Source organism: Dunckerocampus dactyliophorus, chromosome 3 (genome assembly GCF_027744805.1).
Source record: "Dunckerocampus dactyliophorus isolate RoL2022-P2 chromosome 3, RoL_Ddac_1.1, whole genome shotgun sequence".
In the NCBI taxonomy this organism is placed as follows: Eukaryota; Metazoa; Chordata; class Actinopteri; order Syngnathiformes; family Syngnathidae; genus Dunckerocampus; species Dunckerocampus dactyliophorus.
This window is the reverse complement of record NC_072821.1, coordinates 8,520,533-8,540,000: the sequence shown is the minus strand read 5'-3', so window position 1 is coordinate 8,540,000 and position 19,468 is coordinate 8,520,533. Positions and strand designations below refer to the sequence as shown.

At 41.1% G+C, this 19,468-nt stretch overlaps 1 protein-coding gene across 6 annotated transcripts in view; it reads left to right on the top strand.

Annotated features, from left to right (window-relative positions):
* The window catches only part of esrrga (estrogen-related receptor gamma a), a 96,073-nt gene extending 83,557 nt beyond the window's left edge, over positions 1–12,516 (top strand). For all 6 annotated transcript variants that reach the window (XM_054770980.1, XM_054770978.1, XM_054770979.1 and 3 more), the window contains 3 exons: positions 2,553–2,659; positions 2,757–2,919; positions 7,485–12,516. In XM_054770980.1, coding sequence (XP_054626955.1) covers positions 2,553–2,659; positions 2,757–2,919; positions 7,485–7,729 — 515 coding nt within the window. In that variant the 3' untranslated portion in view covers positions 7,730–12,516. The remainder of the gene's footprint in view (positions 1–2,552; positions 2,660–2,756; positions 2,920–7,484) is intronic.
* The last annotated feature ends 6,952 nt before the right edge of the window (positions 12,517–19,468 follow it).

Here is a 19,468-nt window from a genome sequence, read left to right as displayed (position 1 = left end):
TTATTATATATAAAAAAAAAAACACGGTGTGGTACAGTTAAAATGTTTCTGTTAGGGAACAGAGAATTCTTGTACACTGCCATTGGGTATGCCGTGAGCAACTTTTGCGTAGGATTAAATTCAAAAGGCTTTGGTTCCAATTCATTGTAGCAATACAGTATAGAAAATCTGCCATTACAGATAATAATGACTCTATTTTTGTCTTAAAAATATCTGAGCTTCTTCATACTGGTGTCGTAACCCATTATTGAAACAAATACGTAACTTATATGGCTAATTCATGCTATTAATTTAATTTAAGGCTCAAACCTTACATTGGGCTAATAAATTTGTCGAGCACTCTATGTTTGTATGTTTACAATAATAGATAGCTGGAAAGATGCCGCAAATGTCTCTTGAAAGTTCTTGAAGTGCTTGACTTTGAGCTTGGAAGAAGTGTATGAACCCTGTTAACAGATTCATCAAGTGTGTGTGTGATGTGTTGTGTTAATTTTAGCAATGCCATCACTTATTTCCTCCGTCCGTCCGTGAGTGCTGAAGTCCTAAAGGACGCCCTCAAGACGTCTGCTTCCCTTCTGTGTTTGTGCTCGAATGAACACCTCCGGTGTATAATCCCTTCTGATGATGTCATTAGGTAAATGACACTTGGCAATGGTACGACGCACTTTTCACCCTACCATTGTGTATTTAAATGTGTGTGTGTGCGTGTGTGTGTGTGTGTGTGTGTCTGTGGCGGGGATGTCAGTAGCTGTAGATGGACTGAATTAGAGCACAATTCAACAACAATAGCCTGCAACCTGGACATAATGAGACGCCTGCCATTAGCCATCAACACACTGAGAGATAAGAACACACACACACTGGCACTCACTCCACCATCTCAAGAGGAGGTGCATGGCAGCAGATGTTGTTGAGGAAATATCTTGCTTCTCATCTGTGCGCTCCTACTGGCAGGATGTGCATCCAACACGTACACACACACACATATCGGAGTACTGTGGTGCAGTCTGACAGGTGCGCTCACATGGGCCACCTCTCTTATGAAGACACACACTCATGCGCAAGTGTGAATAGATCGGTGTGTGTGTGGAGAGGACAGCTGTGAGTGGGCATGTGTTCCATTAAAGAGGACGAAGTGAAATGCTTTCATTGGGCCAACCAATTTTGACATTTTGGAGAGTTCTATGCTTCCAGCTTCGGGGAAGGGACTTTTTTTGTTTCTTGTGCAGAAAAGTAAGGTCTGTAAAAGCCTACGAGGATGACTTTTGTGTGGAAGAACTTGATGGAACACCTTTGGGATGGACTAGAACAGTGATAACACTCCAATATCTTGTAAAAACAAGAGTGGATGCTGTTATGACTGCAAAGCTTCATGTTTTCCACCATTCTTACTTCCTGTTTGTGTCATGACCTTGCGTCACAATGCTCGTGTGCATATAGCATATAGGCAAACAGAAAGCAAATGTATTGTGAGTGAAGCAAAAAGGAAATTTGGAGCCATAGCTGCAATTAGAGAGCATGTTTGAGTGGTGCAGCAGCGTTGGCCAACATTGATCCATGCAGGTTGTGTCAGGGAGAGATAAGGCTTACCTGTCCCCAGAGAACAGCCCTCAGCACTGGGGGAGGGAGGGAGGAAGGACAGGAGGAATCTACTGGACAGCTGGATGGAAGGAGGTTAGAGAGGAGAGGCCATTTTTGATCCTGTCCACCAGACCACATTTTTTTAAACCTTCTGCTTTTACCTCTAAATTGTAATTACATGCAGAAAGAGAAAAGGTGTTGTTTTTAGACTCAATTTGTACAATATCATAGTTGCTCATAGCACAATTGCTTGTGATAAGGATATGAGGAGCTGATAATGCATTAATATGATAATACAACGTGTCATGATATCTAATGTATAAGACTGAAGAAGGGAAACCTTGCAGCCACTGACTTCCTGTGCAAAAAGCATGCAATAAACAAAATAAATTAACGAAAATACACATTTCTCAACTAAAAATACATCCGGAGTCGAAGAAAACATCAACAATCCATATAGCATACAAAAAAAACAAATTAATAAAATAATGGCATGCAAATGTACACTTTTCTCTCTAAAAAAAAAAAACAACAAAATATAAAAATATATTCATGGTGGAAGAACACCTGAGTTGTTGTGCATAAAGCATACAGAAAACTAAAGAAATCAAATCAGAAAATACGAAATATAATCTTAATTACTGTAAAATGCTTCTAATTAGAATTTGATTAGTGAGCCAATACTACACGGAGTAGGCAAAGCTGATGATGTCGATGCATGGTGCTTCTGCATTAACATCGGCAAAATTCATAGTTTTATGGCAGATTTGCGCAGCATATGTCGAGCTGTCGGTAACAGTATTGATACGCTGCTGGTGTGTCCAAAGTGTACCATGAATAAGATGATGCAATATGTCACATGCTGTATTGCTATTGTGCTATTTTGCCCCCACCCAAACAGTACCAAACAGTAGGAGGTTTCTGTTCATTTTCTAATCATACAATTTGCTTTCCTCTTTATTTGTTGTCAGGTTTCTCCACGCTGTCTCTAGCAGACCAGATGAGTCTACTGCAGAGTGCATGGATGGAGATCTTGATCTTGCGTGTGGTCTACCGCTCGCTTTCCTTTGAAGACAAGGTTAGTAGCTTTTGGATTTGGATCTTCTTGTTTTCCCAAAATGTTTAGAAAGGATTCCTAATCCTTGCCAACCCTCTTGAATGTGTGTGTTGACTAGCTGGTGTACGCTGAGGACTACATCATGGACGAGGACCAGTCAAAGCTGGCTGGACTGTTGGACCTGAACAACGCCATCCTCCAGCTGGTCAAGAAGTACAAAGCAATGAAACTGGAGAAGGAGGAATTTGTCACTCTCAAGGCCATCGCGTTGGCTAACTCAGGTTGGTTGCAAGGTTGTGTGTGTGTGTGTGTGTGCGTGTATGTGAGGCACACAAAGAGTTAATCCCAGGGATCTCCACTCCTGTGGGACTCATTTAAACAGGACCATCAAAGAGCTCATCTCAATCCGCAATCCTTTTCATGCAAACACATACTTGACTCATACTTTCACTGTGTAAAATCTCTTGACACACACTGGCACTGTACAGTACACGCATGGATTGTGCGACCCACCTTGTGCAAAGTGGCCATCCCCTTTTCTTACAATTAGCATAGTCGTCTCTTCAGATGCCTGTTAAATAAGGTGAAATCATTACAACCCCAAGTCTGTCGATAAAGGGCCCTCTCTGATGTGTCCGGCCGCATCGGCAGCTGACTGACACACACACGCATACACACACTCGCACGCACACACACTTTGCCCCTCCCATGACCCGTCTTTTGAACTTTGTCTTGGATGGCGGCCAGCTCTTCAGTACTCTTTAATTACAAGGGGGAACTGTCAATACAATGTGTTTAAATGGGAGATGCAATGGAAGGCAGCTTTAAATGGGGAGGGAGGAGCCTTTTGTTCTAATACTGTGACACTAGCAACACACTGACACCCCAAATCTCACACACACACACAGCCACATGCGTTCTAACATACCAATTTAACAACTGTGACACGCACCAGTAGAATGATTGCAAACACTCAGGCACGTGTTAAATGCTGGCACGCACATGCAACAATATTGGCATTCTTCTTTTTTTTTCCTGGTTGTTTTTTTTTGTGTGGCAATCAATGTCTTGGCAGTGCATGCAATGCGTGTTTGTGCACAAATAGAAACTAAAACAAAAGAGCTCATTGGTTGGTGCATGGCTGATAATTTTGTGACAACCAATCCTACATTTGTTTTGTTACATAAATAATGTACATATGTTTTATCTTTCATATGAATATTTTATACATATATCTATTTTAAGTAATTTCATGAAATGCAAAATATTGTATCGTTTTTTTCAAACTTTAGTTCTCTGCACCGAGTAATGCATGAAATTGTAACATTCACTCAAATGTAGTCAGTCAAAGCAATAAAACACCAGTAGTTTTGTTGTTTCCTCTCTCCAGGGCTTCCCCTGCAGTTGGGAAGCTTCATTTATTGTTAAGACATTGTAGTCAATCCAAATGGACAGCGATAAACATGCAAAATGCACCAATTACACTAACTTCTGAGGCTTCCTGGCTGGTACACTACAGTATGTGCTACATGGTCACGGAAATTTAAATAAGGCATTTGTCTTATCAGTCAAATGCCAACATATTGCTACTGTAAGCAAATAGAAAGTGGTATAACAGACAATAACAAAATATTCCTGCATTATTTGATACACATTAGCTCAAACTCTGATCATTTCTTACTGTGTTTTTATGTGGCATGAGCAGATTCATACACAAAGTCTCACACAGTCACACTTTAATCTTTACACAAAATACAGATAGAAATATCACTGTCAGTCTTAAGTTACACTCGGCGAGACGTTCTGCAATGATGTCTCATTATTTTTTACGCCGAAGATGTCCGTCACATTTGAAACAGTAAATGACAATAAAGTGGCGTCGTGGTCCACTCATCAAGACAACAGAATGCTAGCATTAGCATTTTGAAGGGCACTGACACTAATTAATGCACAGGATGCTAATCGTGAGCATTAATGAAGCCGAGCCTTAAGAAATGTTAGCAAACGTGCCCCACATGTAAAGGCACTTTAAGCTAGCCATGGGAAACGGGAGGCACATACGTGTGTGTGTGTGTGTGTGTGTGTGTGCATGTGTGTGTGTGTGCACGCATTGTTGCATGTTTAAACATCTCACGCTCATTAAGTTGTGCTGGTTAGCTGCTGAGTGTACTGCGGGTCACAACGCAGGCAGTGGCTATGTCTAGCAGGCAAAACACTAAACACACAACATTAATTACACCACGCATGTGTGAAATGAATACAGCTTCATTCATTTATGTTTTTTGACTCCGATTTCCATAAATCCTCTCGTAAAGATAAGAGGGTACTTTTAATACTGTACATTGTAATACTCTCAGCTGAATATGATCTAGTATATAAAATATGAGACACTGAGCCAAGTGGACCACCCAGTCTTTTATAAACTGATACAAGCTGAGTCTTCTATTGATCCTTATAGGACAAAGCCAACTGGTCTGCTCCTGCATACTGATACATGCATTACACCGTATAGATCCAGCCTTGTGTATATGCTGTACTGTATGTGTATGTTTGACAGAATGCATGCATGTGTGCGATTGTACGCTAAAGGAGCAGACAAACAACACATCATACAAGCAATATACAGTCATGGGAAAAACAATGATTAGGCCCACCTTGTTTCTTCAGTTTCTTGTCCATTTTAATGCCTGATACCACAAAGTACCTTTGTTTGGACAAATATAACCATGACAACAAAAGTAGCTCATAAGAGTTTTGTTGGCAGTACATTGCTAAAGCTATTGATGTAAGAACTTAAGTGATTTTGGTTATTATCAAGAAAACCATGGAAGTTGCTAGATATCAGCTGTTAAATGAAACTCTTATGAGCTATATTTGTTATCATCTTTATATTTGTCCAAACAGATGTACCTTCAGTTGTACCAGGCATTCAAATGGATCAATAAACTGAAGAAATAAGGCTGGTGTAATCATTTTTTCCATGATTGTATATACTGTACCTGCATATATATATATATATATATATATACATACATACATACATACAGTATATATATATATATATATATATATATATATATATAAAATCTTATTTTAAATGACTACCTCTCTGGCAGTGTCAATCAAAACTGATCATTGTTATTCTGAAACTGGATTATCTTAGTATTGGATGTCTTTATAGTGTCCAGGTGTACCTAATATTTAGACTTTTGTCACACAGTGTATGTATGTGTGTGTGTCTGTGACTGCATGGATCAGTAGTTGCCTTGTGATTATTATTTAACATGCATGTAGCCATTGATCGTAGCCATTGATCAGAGGTTGGGAGCTAAAGGCCAGCTGGCATTAAGACTGGGCTTCCCCAAGGGCCGATATGAGCATTATTATTGAGGGACACTCTGCACTCTGCCACATATACGGAAACACACCTTACACGCCACCAGCGAGAGAGATTATACACACGCACACACGAGCTTTTGGTGTTCCCGAATCTCTCCATCATCCCACAACTCCCATTTTTTAAAACTCCGCCCACATGTCTGTGTGTCTCTTCATTCATCACACCCACTGCTCCACGCTTTAACGACAGATACTATCGGACAAGCTCTGAATCTAAAGCGACACCACTGTTACTTGTATTTTATTTTGTGCCGCGTATATACTGTAGACACAAAGTCATGTATAGGAATGCACTGGTGTCTTACATTCAAATTCAGCCTCTTCTTTGTATACAGTAGTGAGTGGCGTTCTGACGTGAACACATGAGCAGCAGTGCGATTCCAATAGCATATACTGGATGTATCTCCAGCTCTCTCGTCCGTTCATCGTTGGAGCGACACTTCCTCATTGTCATTACAAGAATGCGAGATGCATTCAGGGACACTCGAAACGTCGCAAAAAACGGCTGTATAATGAAAACAAGTACATTTACCTTAAATTACATGATGTCTTTGAACGCAACCCCTCATTGCTCATAACAACACGGTTTAATGTGTGATTCAAACATTGTGCTACTATTAAAGAGACTGTAGACAAATACTTTTTAGACTTGTGTGGCGTCTTCATGGACATATTCAGTTCATTTGCAGCTGTTAATACATACAAATACATTTAATCCTGACCTGTCATTTATCTCTCTGTTCATTAAATACCGTAAAAAGGGGCATATTTCAGACATACAGGAGGTGCTAAAGGTGATTAATCATGATTAATTCATTTAAAAACTATGATGAATCTAATTCAGATTTGTTATCATTTGTCAGCCCTAATAATAATGTATAGTGGGCCTTAAACGCCTCTTCCTTCTGAAACACTCAGCTACAACACAAATGTAAAAAAGACATTCTTCTTATGCATTTATTATTTGTAATTATTTATTATTATCATTTATTTGTAGTTATTATTTGCATTTATTGTATTTATTTATGTGTCTTCTTTCACCATACAGTGCAGTCTTTTGTCACTGCTTTTTCTTATACCTGAACCAAAACACTTTATATCTATTCACACTTCTGTTTTTTTTTATCTTATTTGCATATTTATATATTTTTTTGCAATTCAGATTTACATTTACATGTAACCTACACATTACGAGGTCATTGTATTTTATTTGGTACACACTTAACAGTGCTTATAATTTGTCATTTGATTTGGAAATTTCAAGCCTATGACTTCAGACTTGACTCGACTTGTGATTCCGATCAACTCATATATGATATTAATCATTCTTGCATACATCAAGTCATGCAACAAGTCAAAAAAACTGTGCATTTACATTCATACATAGTTCAGTGATGTATACATACTGCCTCATATGTAATCATGATCATTAATATTCCCTCCCCAGACTCCATGCACATTGAGGACGTGGATGCCGTGCAGAAGCTCCAGGATGTGCTCCATGAGGCCCTGCAGGACTATGAGGCTTCCCAGCACCAGGAGGATCCCCGCCGGGCAGGCAAGCTGCTCATGACCCTGCCCCTGCTCCGCCAGACCTCCACCAAGGCCGTGCAGCACTTTTACAGCATCAAGCAGGACGGCAAAGTCCCCATGCACAAACTCTTCCTGGAGCTGCTGGAGGCCAAAGTGTGAGGGCAAAGTCTCACAACGACTTCCACTGACCTTCCCAGCTTTTACACACACACAGACACATACACAGTAATACGCCCCTTAACTATGCCCCCTTATGACGAAACAAGTAAGCTACCCCCCTTACCTTAACTGTCTAAGATTTAAAAAAACAAAGGCTCACCTGACCTTTTGCTTTGGGGAGGTGAAAGCCGACAGACTGATATGACCCCACCCCCTTTTAATGGGGCAAAGAAGAAGACGCTTCCTGCTGTTATTGTGCTGAGCAACAACACTGACAATAAAACTCACATATGCATTTAATGATGACCTAATTCATATGAGGACACAAGAAAATGAACACTGTTCATCTGATGACTGATGAGACTCCCCCCCCCCACCCCCTCCTATATCATTTTGTAAGTGTTTAAGAAGATAACTTAAAGGGAAAAAACACTAAAGAAGTATTAATGACATTTGTAATCACATTATCTGTACATTGACATTTGGATGGACAGAGAAGAAGAAGAGATTTGCCTGCCAAAAGATGGAACACTTCCTTCCATTCAGCGGATGCCAGCAAACACCATTATCCAAAATTATTGAACAATTACTTGGGTTTTATTTTGAAATCCCAGGCTGTGGATGGGTTTTCTCTTCCATTCATTATTTAAAACCAGCAGGGATGATTTATCTTAAGAATCACAGTTGGAATTGTTGAAAAACACTCTGTGGTTCTTCCCAAATTAAGCATCTGGTCCCCCACAATGCCCCCTGCTTGTGACACTTGAAGCTGAAAATATCAGCAGACTTGCGGAGTGATGAAAGAGTCAATAAATGTCACTTATCCGTTACGATAACCAGGCTGCAGTGAACGTATCAATCATGAGACGACACGCAAACATGTATTTGCAAATGTTATCCAACAGAAGACTGAGGGCAGCAAAAACACACGCTACTGCAGCAATGTGGAGACTACGGAGTATAATACTGCAGTGTCCGCAGCAACAGGCTAAGCTAACATGAGTTTATTTTGTCATTTCGAGCCGTGTAGCGTCAAATGTTACAATGTTGCGACGATAACAAATCTGCTCCACCAATGAGCCACTGTAGGTGGTTTATCACCCACATGGTATCAAGTCGCCAGTGGCTGACCAGGGACTGGAAATAGTACCTCATGGTCCCAGTTATGCCAGTGAAAAAGCCTAAATAGAGCAGAGTAGTTACCGTGCAGTGGAAGAGGGGCAAAATGAGTGACTCCTCACATTGTCCTCTTGTGTTTGTCTGCAGTATTTTCAGCTTCTCTGTTAGCCTGGTCGCACAGCCCACCACCTCATTTAACTCCTCCAATGTGCCAATTGTCACGCGTCACCTCAGTGCTTCCCTGCTTGCTCGTTTTTCCTTCCCACCAGCCCCACAAGATCATCTGTGCAAGATGGCCTCAGAGCCATCAGGACGGAGGCTGCTTTGTCAAAACTGATAGAAGCGTTGCTTTATGTTTTATTTCATGGGGTTCTACCTGGTAATAATCCTAGCTAAGGTACCAATAACAGGCTTGTAAATAACAGTCATCATGTATACGACAAATAACAGCAGCTTCTGTTTTGCATCCTCAAACCCATACCTTTCTTCTCTCTATTACCTTGACTATCATGCATGTATAAAACGATTAACAGCATATTAACAAATCAGTCAAGGTTGGGATTTGCTGATGGGGGTCAGCACAAGCAGCGAGTACACAGCACCTTGGCATGTGACCGAGAACAACATTTTCTCCAAAGCCATGTAGACAAATGTGGGGACCATTAAACGCCGTGTTTCCACCAAGTGGTACAGTTCAGTTTGCTGTGGTACACTTAGGAACTGTACACCCTCACCTGGTAGCAACGTCATAGTAGCATGACAGTATACCCCCAATGACTTCTGCAGAGGGGAGGATTGCTTAAGAAAGCACAACAATGGAGGACATTGTTTCGTGTTTTGTGTTAGCTCCACTCCTTAGATACCAACCCGGGTGGAAGAGTATCAAAAGCCCCTTTCACACAGCCTGTTAAAGCCTGGATTTTTCCACTTTTTTTCCAGGTTTCTGTTCTGTATACAGAGAGTGGACATGAATTGGAGAGATGAAGTTGTCCTGACAGTATTTCTGCTTCAGAGGTGTTATCAGAGCTGTAACAGAGGTGGGAATTGGCCTGTGTGAAACGGAATGCGGGGAGAGGGGTGTGGAGTTTAACACCCAGCACTCCCGTTGTCACTACCAGACAAACCTAGGTACAGTATCTAATTATCCAAGGCTCCTACAATTATGGCAATATCCCGCTTTGCTGGATTCTGTGTAACAGACACAGGCAAATGAATGTTAGATCTTCTGGTTGGGCTCTGGTGAGGCTATGTTGCACGGTCTCTGTGTGAAAGAGACTATAAAGAGCTGCGGCGGTTCACAACTTTTGACAAAAAATTGGAATGGTGGAGGATGAAGTTGTTCTACTTTTTTTTCGGCTTTGGAGGTAGTAACAGAGGCGGGACTTTGCCAGATTCATGATCTGGTTCTTTATCCAAAACTCATTTATGTCCTGCTTTGCTGTGTAAAAGGCACAGGCCAATAAATGTGGATGGTTGTTCTGTTACGGCTCTGAAGCGTCTATTTTGCAGGATATCTATGTGAAAGCGGCTACAAACTGCTACACTTTTGACAGTGAAATTGTGATCAGTCTGCACCGTGTGGTGGAAACAGGCATTAATTAAGATGACATGCTGATATGGGTGTTGTGGGAAATGATGCTGAAACAAAACATTATCTTTTATCAATATCACACAAACGTGATTTTGCTATCCCACTTCCTGTTTTAAAAACACAATCAGTGAAGAGCATGTTAAGGTCAATTTATCATACACTTAGTTACCTATAACAGCCATTTGATCAGTTTAATGAAGTGTCTGCAAACAGGAAGTAGGACCCAGAGCTGCAAAGAAGCATTTTATTGATCAGTCATGATAGCTTTAACACTTAAAATGTCATATATCTTCATGTAAGTCATTGGTCAAGCTGGATAACAATGCCAAACGTTTGTTCAACCTACTAGAAGCTGGCAGCTGAGGATTAAAGTGTAGCCCACCTCTGTTGTCATCATTAAACATCTTTACAGGCTATTTTCTCAGCCTTCTTTAGCATTGTATATTGTAAATAGAAAAAGCAGATTACAGTTCTAACATAAGACATTTTATGGGAGGGGAAAAAAGCAAAAAAAAAAAATGTAGCTCAAACCTCGATGTATGTTTCATGTTTTTTCTATGAAGGAAAAACCTTTGCTTTTTAATCCTCAAGTCTTCCTTTTTTTGAGCACTCGGAGGCGTGGCCGTGTAACTTTTCTCGTGGTGATTCCTGTCCTTGTGGCGTGTGCTTCCCCCCTTCTTTAGCCAGCACCGCGTAGACTTTTAGAGGCCGTGAGGTCTGGCTGCCGGATCAGTCGGCGGTTCCGGACTCTTCTACGACCGCCGGGGTTTAAAACACAGCGCTCATCTCTTCCCGACTATACATACTTAATGAATTATTTAGTATCTAAATGATAAAGACAAGTATTTAAATGGGGGAGGGTGATTTGTGTAACTTCCCTGTAGAAGAAACAATATTCTGTATATCTTTTTAAGTTGAAATAACCAACAATGGACCGAGAGGCATTTGAGTAACTCTTAGGGGACTTTTTTGATATGCTCGCTGTACATACGTAACTACCTTCCATGCAGCTTGGCAGCAGCTCCATCATTTTCCATTTTCCATCCATTTTCTTAAACTTATTTGGTAATTTCTGAATCATTTTTAAAATATTTACAAAGGAGAAAGACGTTTCAAATTGAATTATTTTGCCTTTAATCCCATAAAAGTGCAGCATTATGTCAAATCTTTTGAGGCTCAGAAGCATCATAAAATTTGATGTAAAATATTTTACGAGGGCAAACGTGATGGCGCTGTTGCAAAATGATCACGGCTTTTCGAAATCTTTTGCAGTAACGCTAAATTGTCACCGCCCAAAACGTGACAGATGCTGCAAGTTTTCCAAATGTGCAATTGGTTTGACTATGACGTTGAAATTGAACAGGGGACATAATTGTATATTTATCACAGGCCAGCTAAGGCAAGAATTCACACTTGCGGTCCAAAAAATGTTTTTGTCATTTATGACAAGCAATATTTTGTTGGCTGTTGCACTTGTGATAGATGACTTTAAATGTTACTTAAAGTGTTGTTTTCCATGAGGTGCAATGGGAAAATGAGTTGACCTGGTTGCACTTTAAGCACCATGTTGTTTTCCTTCATCTGTTACTAAAACCCATTAGCTGCAAATATTGTATGTAACCATCATCAAGCTCAACTATGACTATGAAGGATTGTCCATCGTTTAGTTGGATTTAAATGGAGCCGCAACCATGGGCTGCGTTTATGAGGTGAGGGAGCAAAAACTTTTGGGGATAAAAAAAAGACCCTTTTGGACAAAGGGACGAAGCCCCCGCACCCCCACGTTGTTATTATGAATATGTTCGTAGATTTTAGATGTGCTTCACATCAGAAAACTGAGAAAAAAAGAAAAAAAAAACAACTACCTGTATATTTTTGTGATGTGTATCATACAAGTGTGCTCCAATGATAATGTCCATTTGTGTAAATGTATTTATTTCACACTGTATATATTGTTCAATGCAAAAAGAGAGAGCTATGATTCTGTAAGTTAAATTTGTTTGAAACATTACATGTGTTACTCCAGACTATGCCTTTCAGGATTATTACAGTAGAGCAATATCAATTAAAACCAGGCTTCCACTTTTGAGACTTGTCGTCAAATTACTCTTTCATTCACAGCTCCTTCGATTTTCATGTTTTTGTGACATTCATTTCTGACTATAACATCCATCCGTTCAACTTTTATGACGCTTGTCCTCTGTTGGGTCACAGGAGAGCTGGAGCCTCCTCTGAGCCACACTCCAACACGGTAGGTGCAGTCATGCGCCTCAAAGCTGGTTGCCACTCGACTCATGCCAGCCGCAAGAAGACATGTCCACGGTGTACCGTGGTGAAGTTAGTTTCACGTTGGACGTCGCCTCCGTAGCTACAGCGGTAGTTCCTTCTGACTGTGCTCGAATTGCTGCGTCATGGTGGAGGGAGCTCGCACGAGAAGTGCTGCTCTATCCGCTGGTTGCTTAGAATAGAACACACAAACACTACTAAACATGTCGAAACGGCGGCGAAACCCGTCTGTTACGAAGCGTGACTGGAAGCTAGTGGGGTTTGCTTAGTTTAGCTAAGTGTGTGCAGCAAGTGTGTGTGACATTTGTGTAATTGTGTAAACAAAATAAAGGTGCCATTTAAATATCTTACATTAATAACGTGATTGGAATTACATCTGTGACTACATCTTTCTTAATCACGAGCACGAGCATTACAGTCTGTTGAAGATTTTGTAGCAATATGTGCTGAGGCTGACATCCCATTAGAAAAGTTAGCTAAGCAACATCCATTTCTCAATTACTGGGCAAAACGGGCAAATGATGTATTGCATCAATAAAGGTAAGGATTTTTGCATTTTATTCACAAACCCAAATAACACACACTCTATGCTGGTAAAATAAGTGGAAAAGGTAAAACACTGAATTCTAAAAAATGTAAACAAAAAAAAGAATTTGGGGAAAAAATAAAACGGATTTCATAGGACCCAAAGAGAGATGTGTTTAAAAAATGTCATTAATTCAAAATCACAGCACAAATTGATCTATAACCATGTCAGATGATTAGTCCTACCAAAGAAGTATTTTGCACGCTGATTTTTTCCAATTTGATCTTTTATTGGATGGACTTTTATTGGATTAGGGACGTGACTCAGAGGTTTGTTACAAAAGCCAAACAATATTGTTGGTCATGCTGTGTAATAAAAAAGTAAATTCAGCAATACTTTGGTTGCATTATTTTGAATGCTTTCAAGAGCTATTCTCATAACCATATTCAATTCCACAAATTCATGTTTGTAACAAAAGCTTCTTATTATTAAAATAACAAACAAAAAAACGATCGGTACCGGATCGAATCGGCAAGACTATAAAAAAAATGTGGATCAGGACATCCCTAGCTTTGGGCGCCTTGAAAAGCGCTACGTAAAAATCTAATCCATTCTTAAAATGTTTAATTAATTCATGGGAGCGTGTTTGTAACCACAAAACATTGTAGCGTGGAGCGCCATAAACTAAGCACGCCCTGTATGTGCGTTGCACCCACGTAAAATGTGCCCTACAGTTCGTTTTGCTGTTGCTATTTGGTGTGCTTGGCGGATAAGATGAATGAATTCTTATGAGTACAGATTTTTATCAATTATTCTCTTAAACAATCAGGAGCCTCAATATAGCATGTGGAAGAACCATACAATCCACACACTGCTGTGGGACGTTATTCCATGTTTTGAAGGAGTCAGCCTAAGTCAGTCGTCCCACCGGCGTTCATGTAGTTTGAAAGCAGGACACTCCTTTCTTTGCACTTCCAAAATTATGGGTGTTGTCTCTGATAAACTCCACTCTGTGGGTTATCATATTGGAGGATGAAGGTCAGACCCAATGTCCAGTCAGACCCAGGGTTGATATCGTTCCATTAAGATTGCGTTATACCCGCAAAAAAAAGCACCAAGTTACACATTTTCTCCCGACAGGATTTCCCCAAATGTCTCACACATGGAGATCCATCACTCACCACCACAGTATTAGCACATGAGCCTTAAAGTGGCTTTGATGTATGATCACATATTTACAGAAGCAGTGGAAGACAAGTTTGAGATAAAAGTTAATTTCCCTCACCTACTGCCCACCAGGATGGACTGGTTGAGACGCCATGAAGAGGTGAGAGGAAGTGTGAACAGCTTGCTCCAGTGGGTGGCTAACTACTGTCCATTTGGAAAAAAAGCTCCATCTCCTCCTCTTGCCAAGGGCACTACACACACATTCCCACACACACACACACACACACGCACGCACGCACACACACGCGCGCAAGACATGCTGTGTGCAGCACTAAACAGACGATAACATTCAGCCATGTCTGTTGTTCCCTCCCCTTTTTTATTCGCTTCCTGTTTTGTGCCTCTAATAGCCAGCAGCAGTAAATGGGATGCAGAGGCCAAAGATTTAATGTAGCAGAGAGCCATGAAGCCTTTTAAGAAGAGGAAAGGGGGGGGGGGGGTCTGACCTGCAGGCAAATATTTCTCAAACAGATGACATAAGAAGATTTCAGCCCAACATGAGCAACATTTGATTCCGTTTTTTTTTAAACCCAGATTACTCTTGCAGGTTTTTTTTAATTTCAATGTAGGTGTCTGCCTCATGGTCACATATGTTTCCTTTTAGTTGCTCGCCTTTTTGGAGTTCATTTATTTTATTTTATCTTTGATTCATTATTATGATACGATAAAAGCTACTTGAGCATTTCAGCTGCCGAGGGGCTCTTATCGTTAACCTTGTGGAACGCCTGTAAGAGTGGGCGCCACACGCCGCATCGCTAATGGCCAACTTAGCTCCTTGCTTCCTCCTCCTCCTCCTCCTCCACCTTCTGGCTTCATCTACATCTCTCCTTCAATCTCCATCTCTCCCTGAGCATCTCTCAGTCTTCTATCACCTCTCATGGCCTCCTAAGTCAATTCATGCTGCTTTTCTGCACCTTTACACCTTCTATTAAGAGCAGTTAATAATCAGATACAATACATTTTCTTTGTTATGCCAATATTTCTATTTAAAATAAAGCAGTGGCTGAATTGCAAAATAACCCTTTCTCATACAGTTGGTCCTCGGTTTAACAACATTCCCAACTTAAAAACGTAATTTTAGTCTCTAAACACAAGACTCTCTGGAGAACTAATTACAGTGCATGCGGCTGAAGAACACGCTACGTGCGGCTCATGCACAGCTACCCTGACGAAGCACTTCATGATGTCTCCCGAGCATAAAGTAGGCTCTTCTCATGGCGGTGCAACCAAGAAAAGTTAAGCCATCACCATGGAAGTGAAAATGAACATCATAAAAAGTTCTGAGATAGCAGAAACGTTGACGGATATTGGCATCAACATTCAACTGTGGCGACCATGATGAAGGATGAAGATTGTATTGTAATGTCTCCCCAGACGTTGTAGGCGATGATGTGCGGTCAGAGGAGGCAGGTGAGGCAGAACCAGTGGCGGAGCCAGAGATTTTTCATTGGGGTGGCCAAGGTGAGACCATTACTCACATAGGGGTGCCAATAAGTTGATACCTGAATTGTCCAGATGGCAAGTGGGTGGCCGGAGAGTGACCAGTACCTCCACCACTGCTTTTGGAACGTCTATTAGAGCAATTAATAGCTGAAAAGTGTGCCGAGGACATGTTTTGAACCCACGCAGGGCATAATACGGAAGTGGATGCCGATCGGCACTCCTGTTTTAACTCTAGACTTTACATGCCCACTCATGCTGCTACAGAGAGCTTCCATTATTAACAGATTCATGTGCTGAATCGCGCTTCAGGATTTAAGTCAAAGTCAACATAGTGACAAAACTTGACTGGAACCGAAGAAAGTAATCATGGAAAACGTACCTCCTGCTCAAAGCTCATGCAAGACACGGTTTTATTGACAGCTCCTCCACAAAGACATCTACCATTTACCATCCATGGCTCTACTTGAGGACGCTTCTTACTTATCAAAAGCAGGGACTAGAAGGTATTTCTAGTACAGTACTGTATAAGCACTGTGCACAGCTATCCCGTTATGTGTTTCTCTTTGTGTGTGTGTGTGTGTATGTCTGTGTGTGTGTGTGTGTTTATATGTCAGGGGAGGCTAAGTGATGTGAAAGGCCATTACCACCAGGAGGCCATGTCACAAGGCCTGTGAAACCCATGGGAACTCCCCTTCTGATACAAGCAGACACACACACACACACACGCACACACACACAGACATTAACACTTTCCAGTGCATCAAACAAAGCTGGTTACCCAATGAGATTGTCTATCACAACACAGATTGGACAAGAGAGGAGGAAAATCTTGGTCCAACAGTTTCTTTTGTTCATGCATTACACAAAAATGTGAAAAAATAAAGCCCTATATTTATTTATAATTCACTGTGTTGCCTGTGCTGTTATTTTTTCTGACAAATAACCCACATTAGTGCAGTTATTAAACCCTAAAGACTACATATGTCAAGATTGACTTGAAATTTCTCAAACAGCTGAAACACAATAAGTGCAACCGAATCACCACAGAATTTGGTCGACATTTTTAGGGGACTGACAAGCACGTTTGCAAAATTTGAGCAAGATTGTTTGAAAAACATGGACGCCATCAGGCCACACATCTTTGTGAGGCAACTAATGTGCTATAAGTCATTTACCATTTGTCTCATGATAACAAAAAAATAGGCTATCTGTATTACGTGTATGTTAGCATGTCTTCCAACGTATTTTCAGAACAAGCCACAGGGGTCATTCCTAAATTCATTTAAAGTTATAACTGTTAAAAGTTGAAAGGGCTTTGTTTTAAGACCAATTTTGACACACTTTGAATAATCCAGTTTCAAGTTTCGTTAAAGACACATTTTATTCAAAAGAAAACTGAGGACAGCAAGTAAATGGAGCAACGTGGAGGCTATAATACCGGAGCATCCACACCTCGGGTCCAGCAACAGGGTAAACTAACGTTAGCATTAGAGGTGTCACAAGACACGACGATACAGGAGATGAGATTTTATCAATACTTTTAAGAAAAGTACAATGAAAAAATATTTACAAATATATGACAATATATTACAATCTAAAAATGTAATTTCACACTGAGGGAAAGGCTTCGCTCCTCATCCGAAGAGCTTTGTCAGCGAACTAACAAGTGCTGGTAGCCTAGGCCTTAAATACAGTAAGAGTGAGTGGAATTGGTGTGCCAACACCCTCCTCCTATTGGTTCCTTACACTAAGACTGGGCGGAGTAATCCTGCCGTTAGCACCTCCGAACAAAGGGAAGTGTAGCTCCCTGTAGTTGGGTATGAACAACTCTGATACTGGCTAGTTAGCATCTATTGTTCTGGCTCGGCCCTGGCTCTACCTCATTTGCAAGACTATGAGCTGTGGGTTTTGGTCTCAGTAACCTGCTGAACACAGGGTCCAAATTAAACCTCAAACCACCATTCCGATTCAATGATGGGTTCTGTTGTTTGACAAAAATAGCTTCCTTTACTCCTCTTTCAAACCATGTTTTCTTTGGCCAAAATCTTTACCTCGCTGCCCTCAAAAGAGTGATTGGTTGCTTTAAGGTGTAGATGTACTGCTGATTGAGGCCCACTAGAATTGTCCCTGCGATGTTGATAAAGCCTTTTTTGGAGCATTTGCTTAGTTTCCCTAATGTAGTGCTCTTTGCATTCCTCATCTTTACAGTGGATGGAATAGACCACATTGCTCTGTTTTTGGTTTGGAGCCTTGTCTTTAGGATGCACTAGTTTTTGTCTCAGGGTATTTACTGGTTTAAAATAGGTTGGAATTTTGTGTTGCCATAAGATCCTCAGGAGTTTTTCGGAGACCCCAGCTACATAAGGGACTACCACTCCTCTCCTTTTTGCTTCTGTGGGTTTTTGCTTCTTATTTCACACTCTTACACTCTTCTGCACTCTGTGTGTATGCTACCGGCCCCGCCTCCGCCTCCCACTGTGACAAAAAGACTGTATAACTGACAAAAGGGCTCACTTTGTTCATGCAGACACTCATGCACATGGCAATGTATTTGTCACGCTCTGTAGTGCTGCTCTGCTGCCGCCTATCTGTACTCTGTTGCAGCACACTGCCTACTGGCCTGGGAGGAGTCACCTGGTCACACCTGCAGCCAATTAAACTGGGACTACTTTAGCTGTGCCATTGTGTGAACTCATTGCCAGATAGTTCCCTGATTCATGCCTGACTCCTGCGTATCCCCGCTAGAACCTTACTTTCTGGTCCACTCGGGAGTACTTTGCCCCCCTGTTTGGTTTTTCCAGCAGCGGTGTGTTTTTTGCTCTCGTTACCTGCTCGGTTTTCAGCAGTGTCTTTTTGTTTTATGTAGCTTGTTTTTCTGCAGCATTGCAGCTGTGATTTTTGTTTTACGTTAGTGTGTTTGCCTGCTCGCCTCAGTAGTGCTTTTTTTTGGTTTTCTCTTGCTATCCCCGTGTCTAATTTTTTTTTGTGTGTGTTTTTTTTTTGCCCAGTGGTTTAGGTTGCACTTTGCCTTTTGGTGTTTTGCATTGCCTTGGCCTCCTGTGACAATATTGAGACGATTTATCGTCCCAGGCCTAGTGCGCACGAGAGTTTTTTTTCTGAGAAATTCTTTTCGATAAATCTTGTATGTATGTATGTATGTACTTTATTTATCCCACAGCGGGGGAATTTACTTGTTACAGCAGCAAGCAAGCAAGCAAGACAAGTAAAGAGAACAGTGTAAAGAAAGCATAGTGTCTACAACATGGTTCAGGTGGTGCAGGTGTTGTAGAGCCTGACAGCGGTCGGTATGAAGGACCTGCGGAACCTTTCACTCTTACATCGTGGGTGTAACAGTCTGCTGCTGAAGGAGCTGCTCAGGGAAACAACAGTTGTAATGTTTACTCTCGCAAGATCTTGTGACATCACTAGTTGGCATACATGCTTTTTGCAACTTCCAGTCGTGTATGCTCAAATACTATAATTATGCAGAGTTGATGAAGCTGCTTGACCAGTAAGAGCCCAGCAGTGATTCACCACACCAATAGGG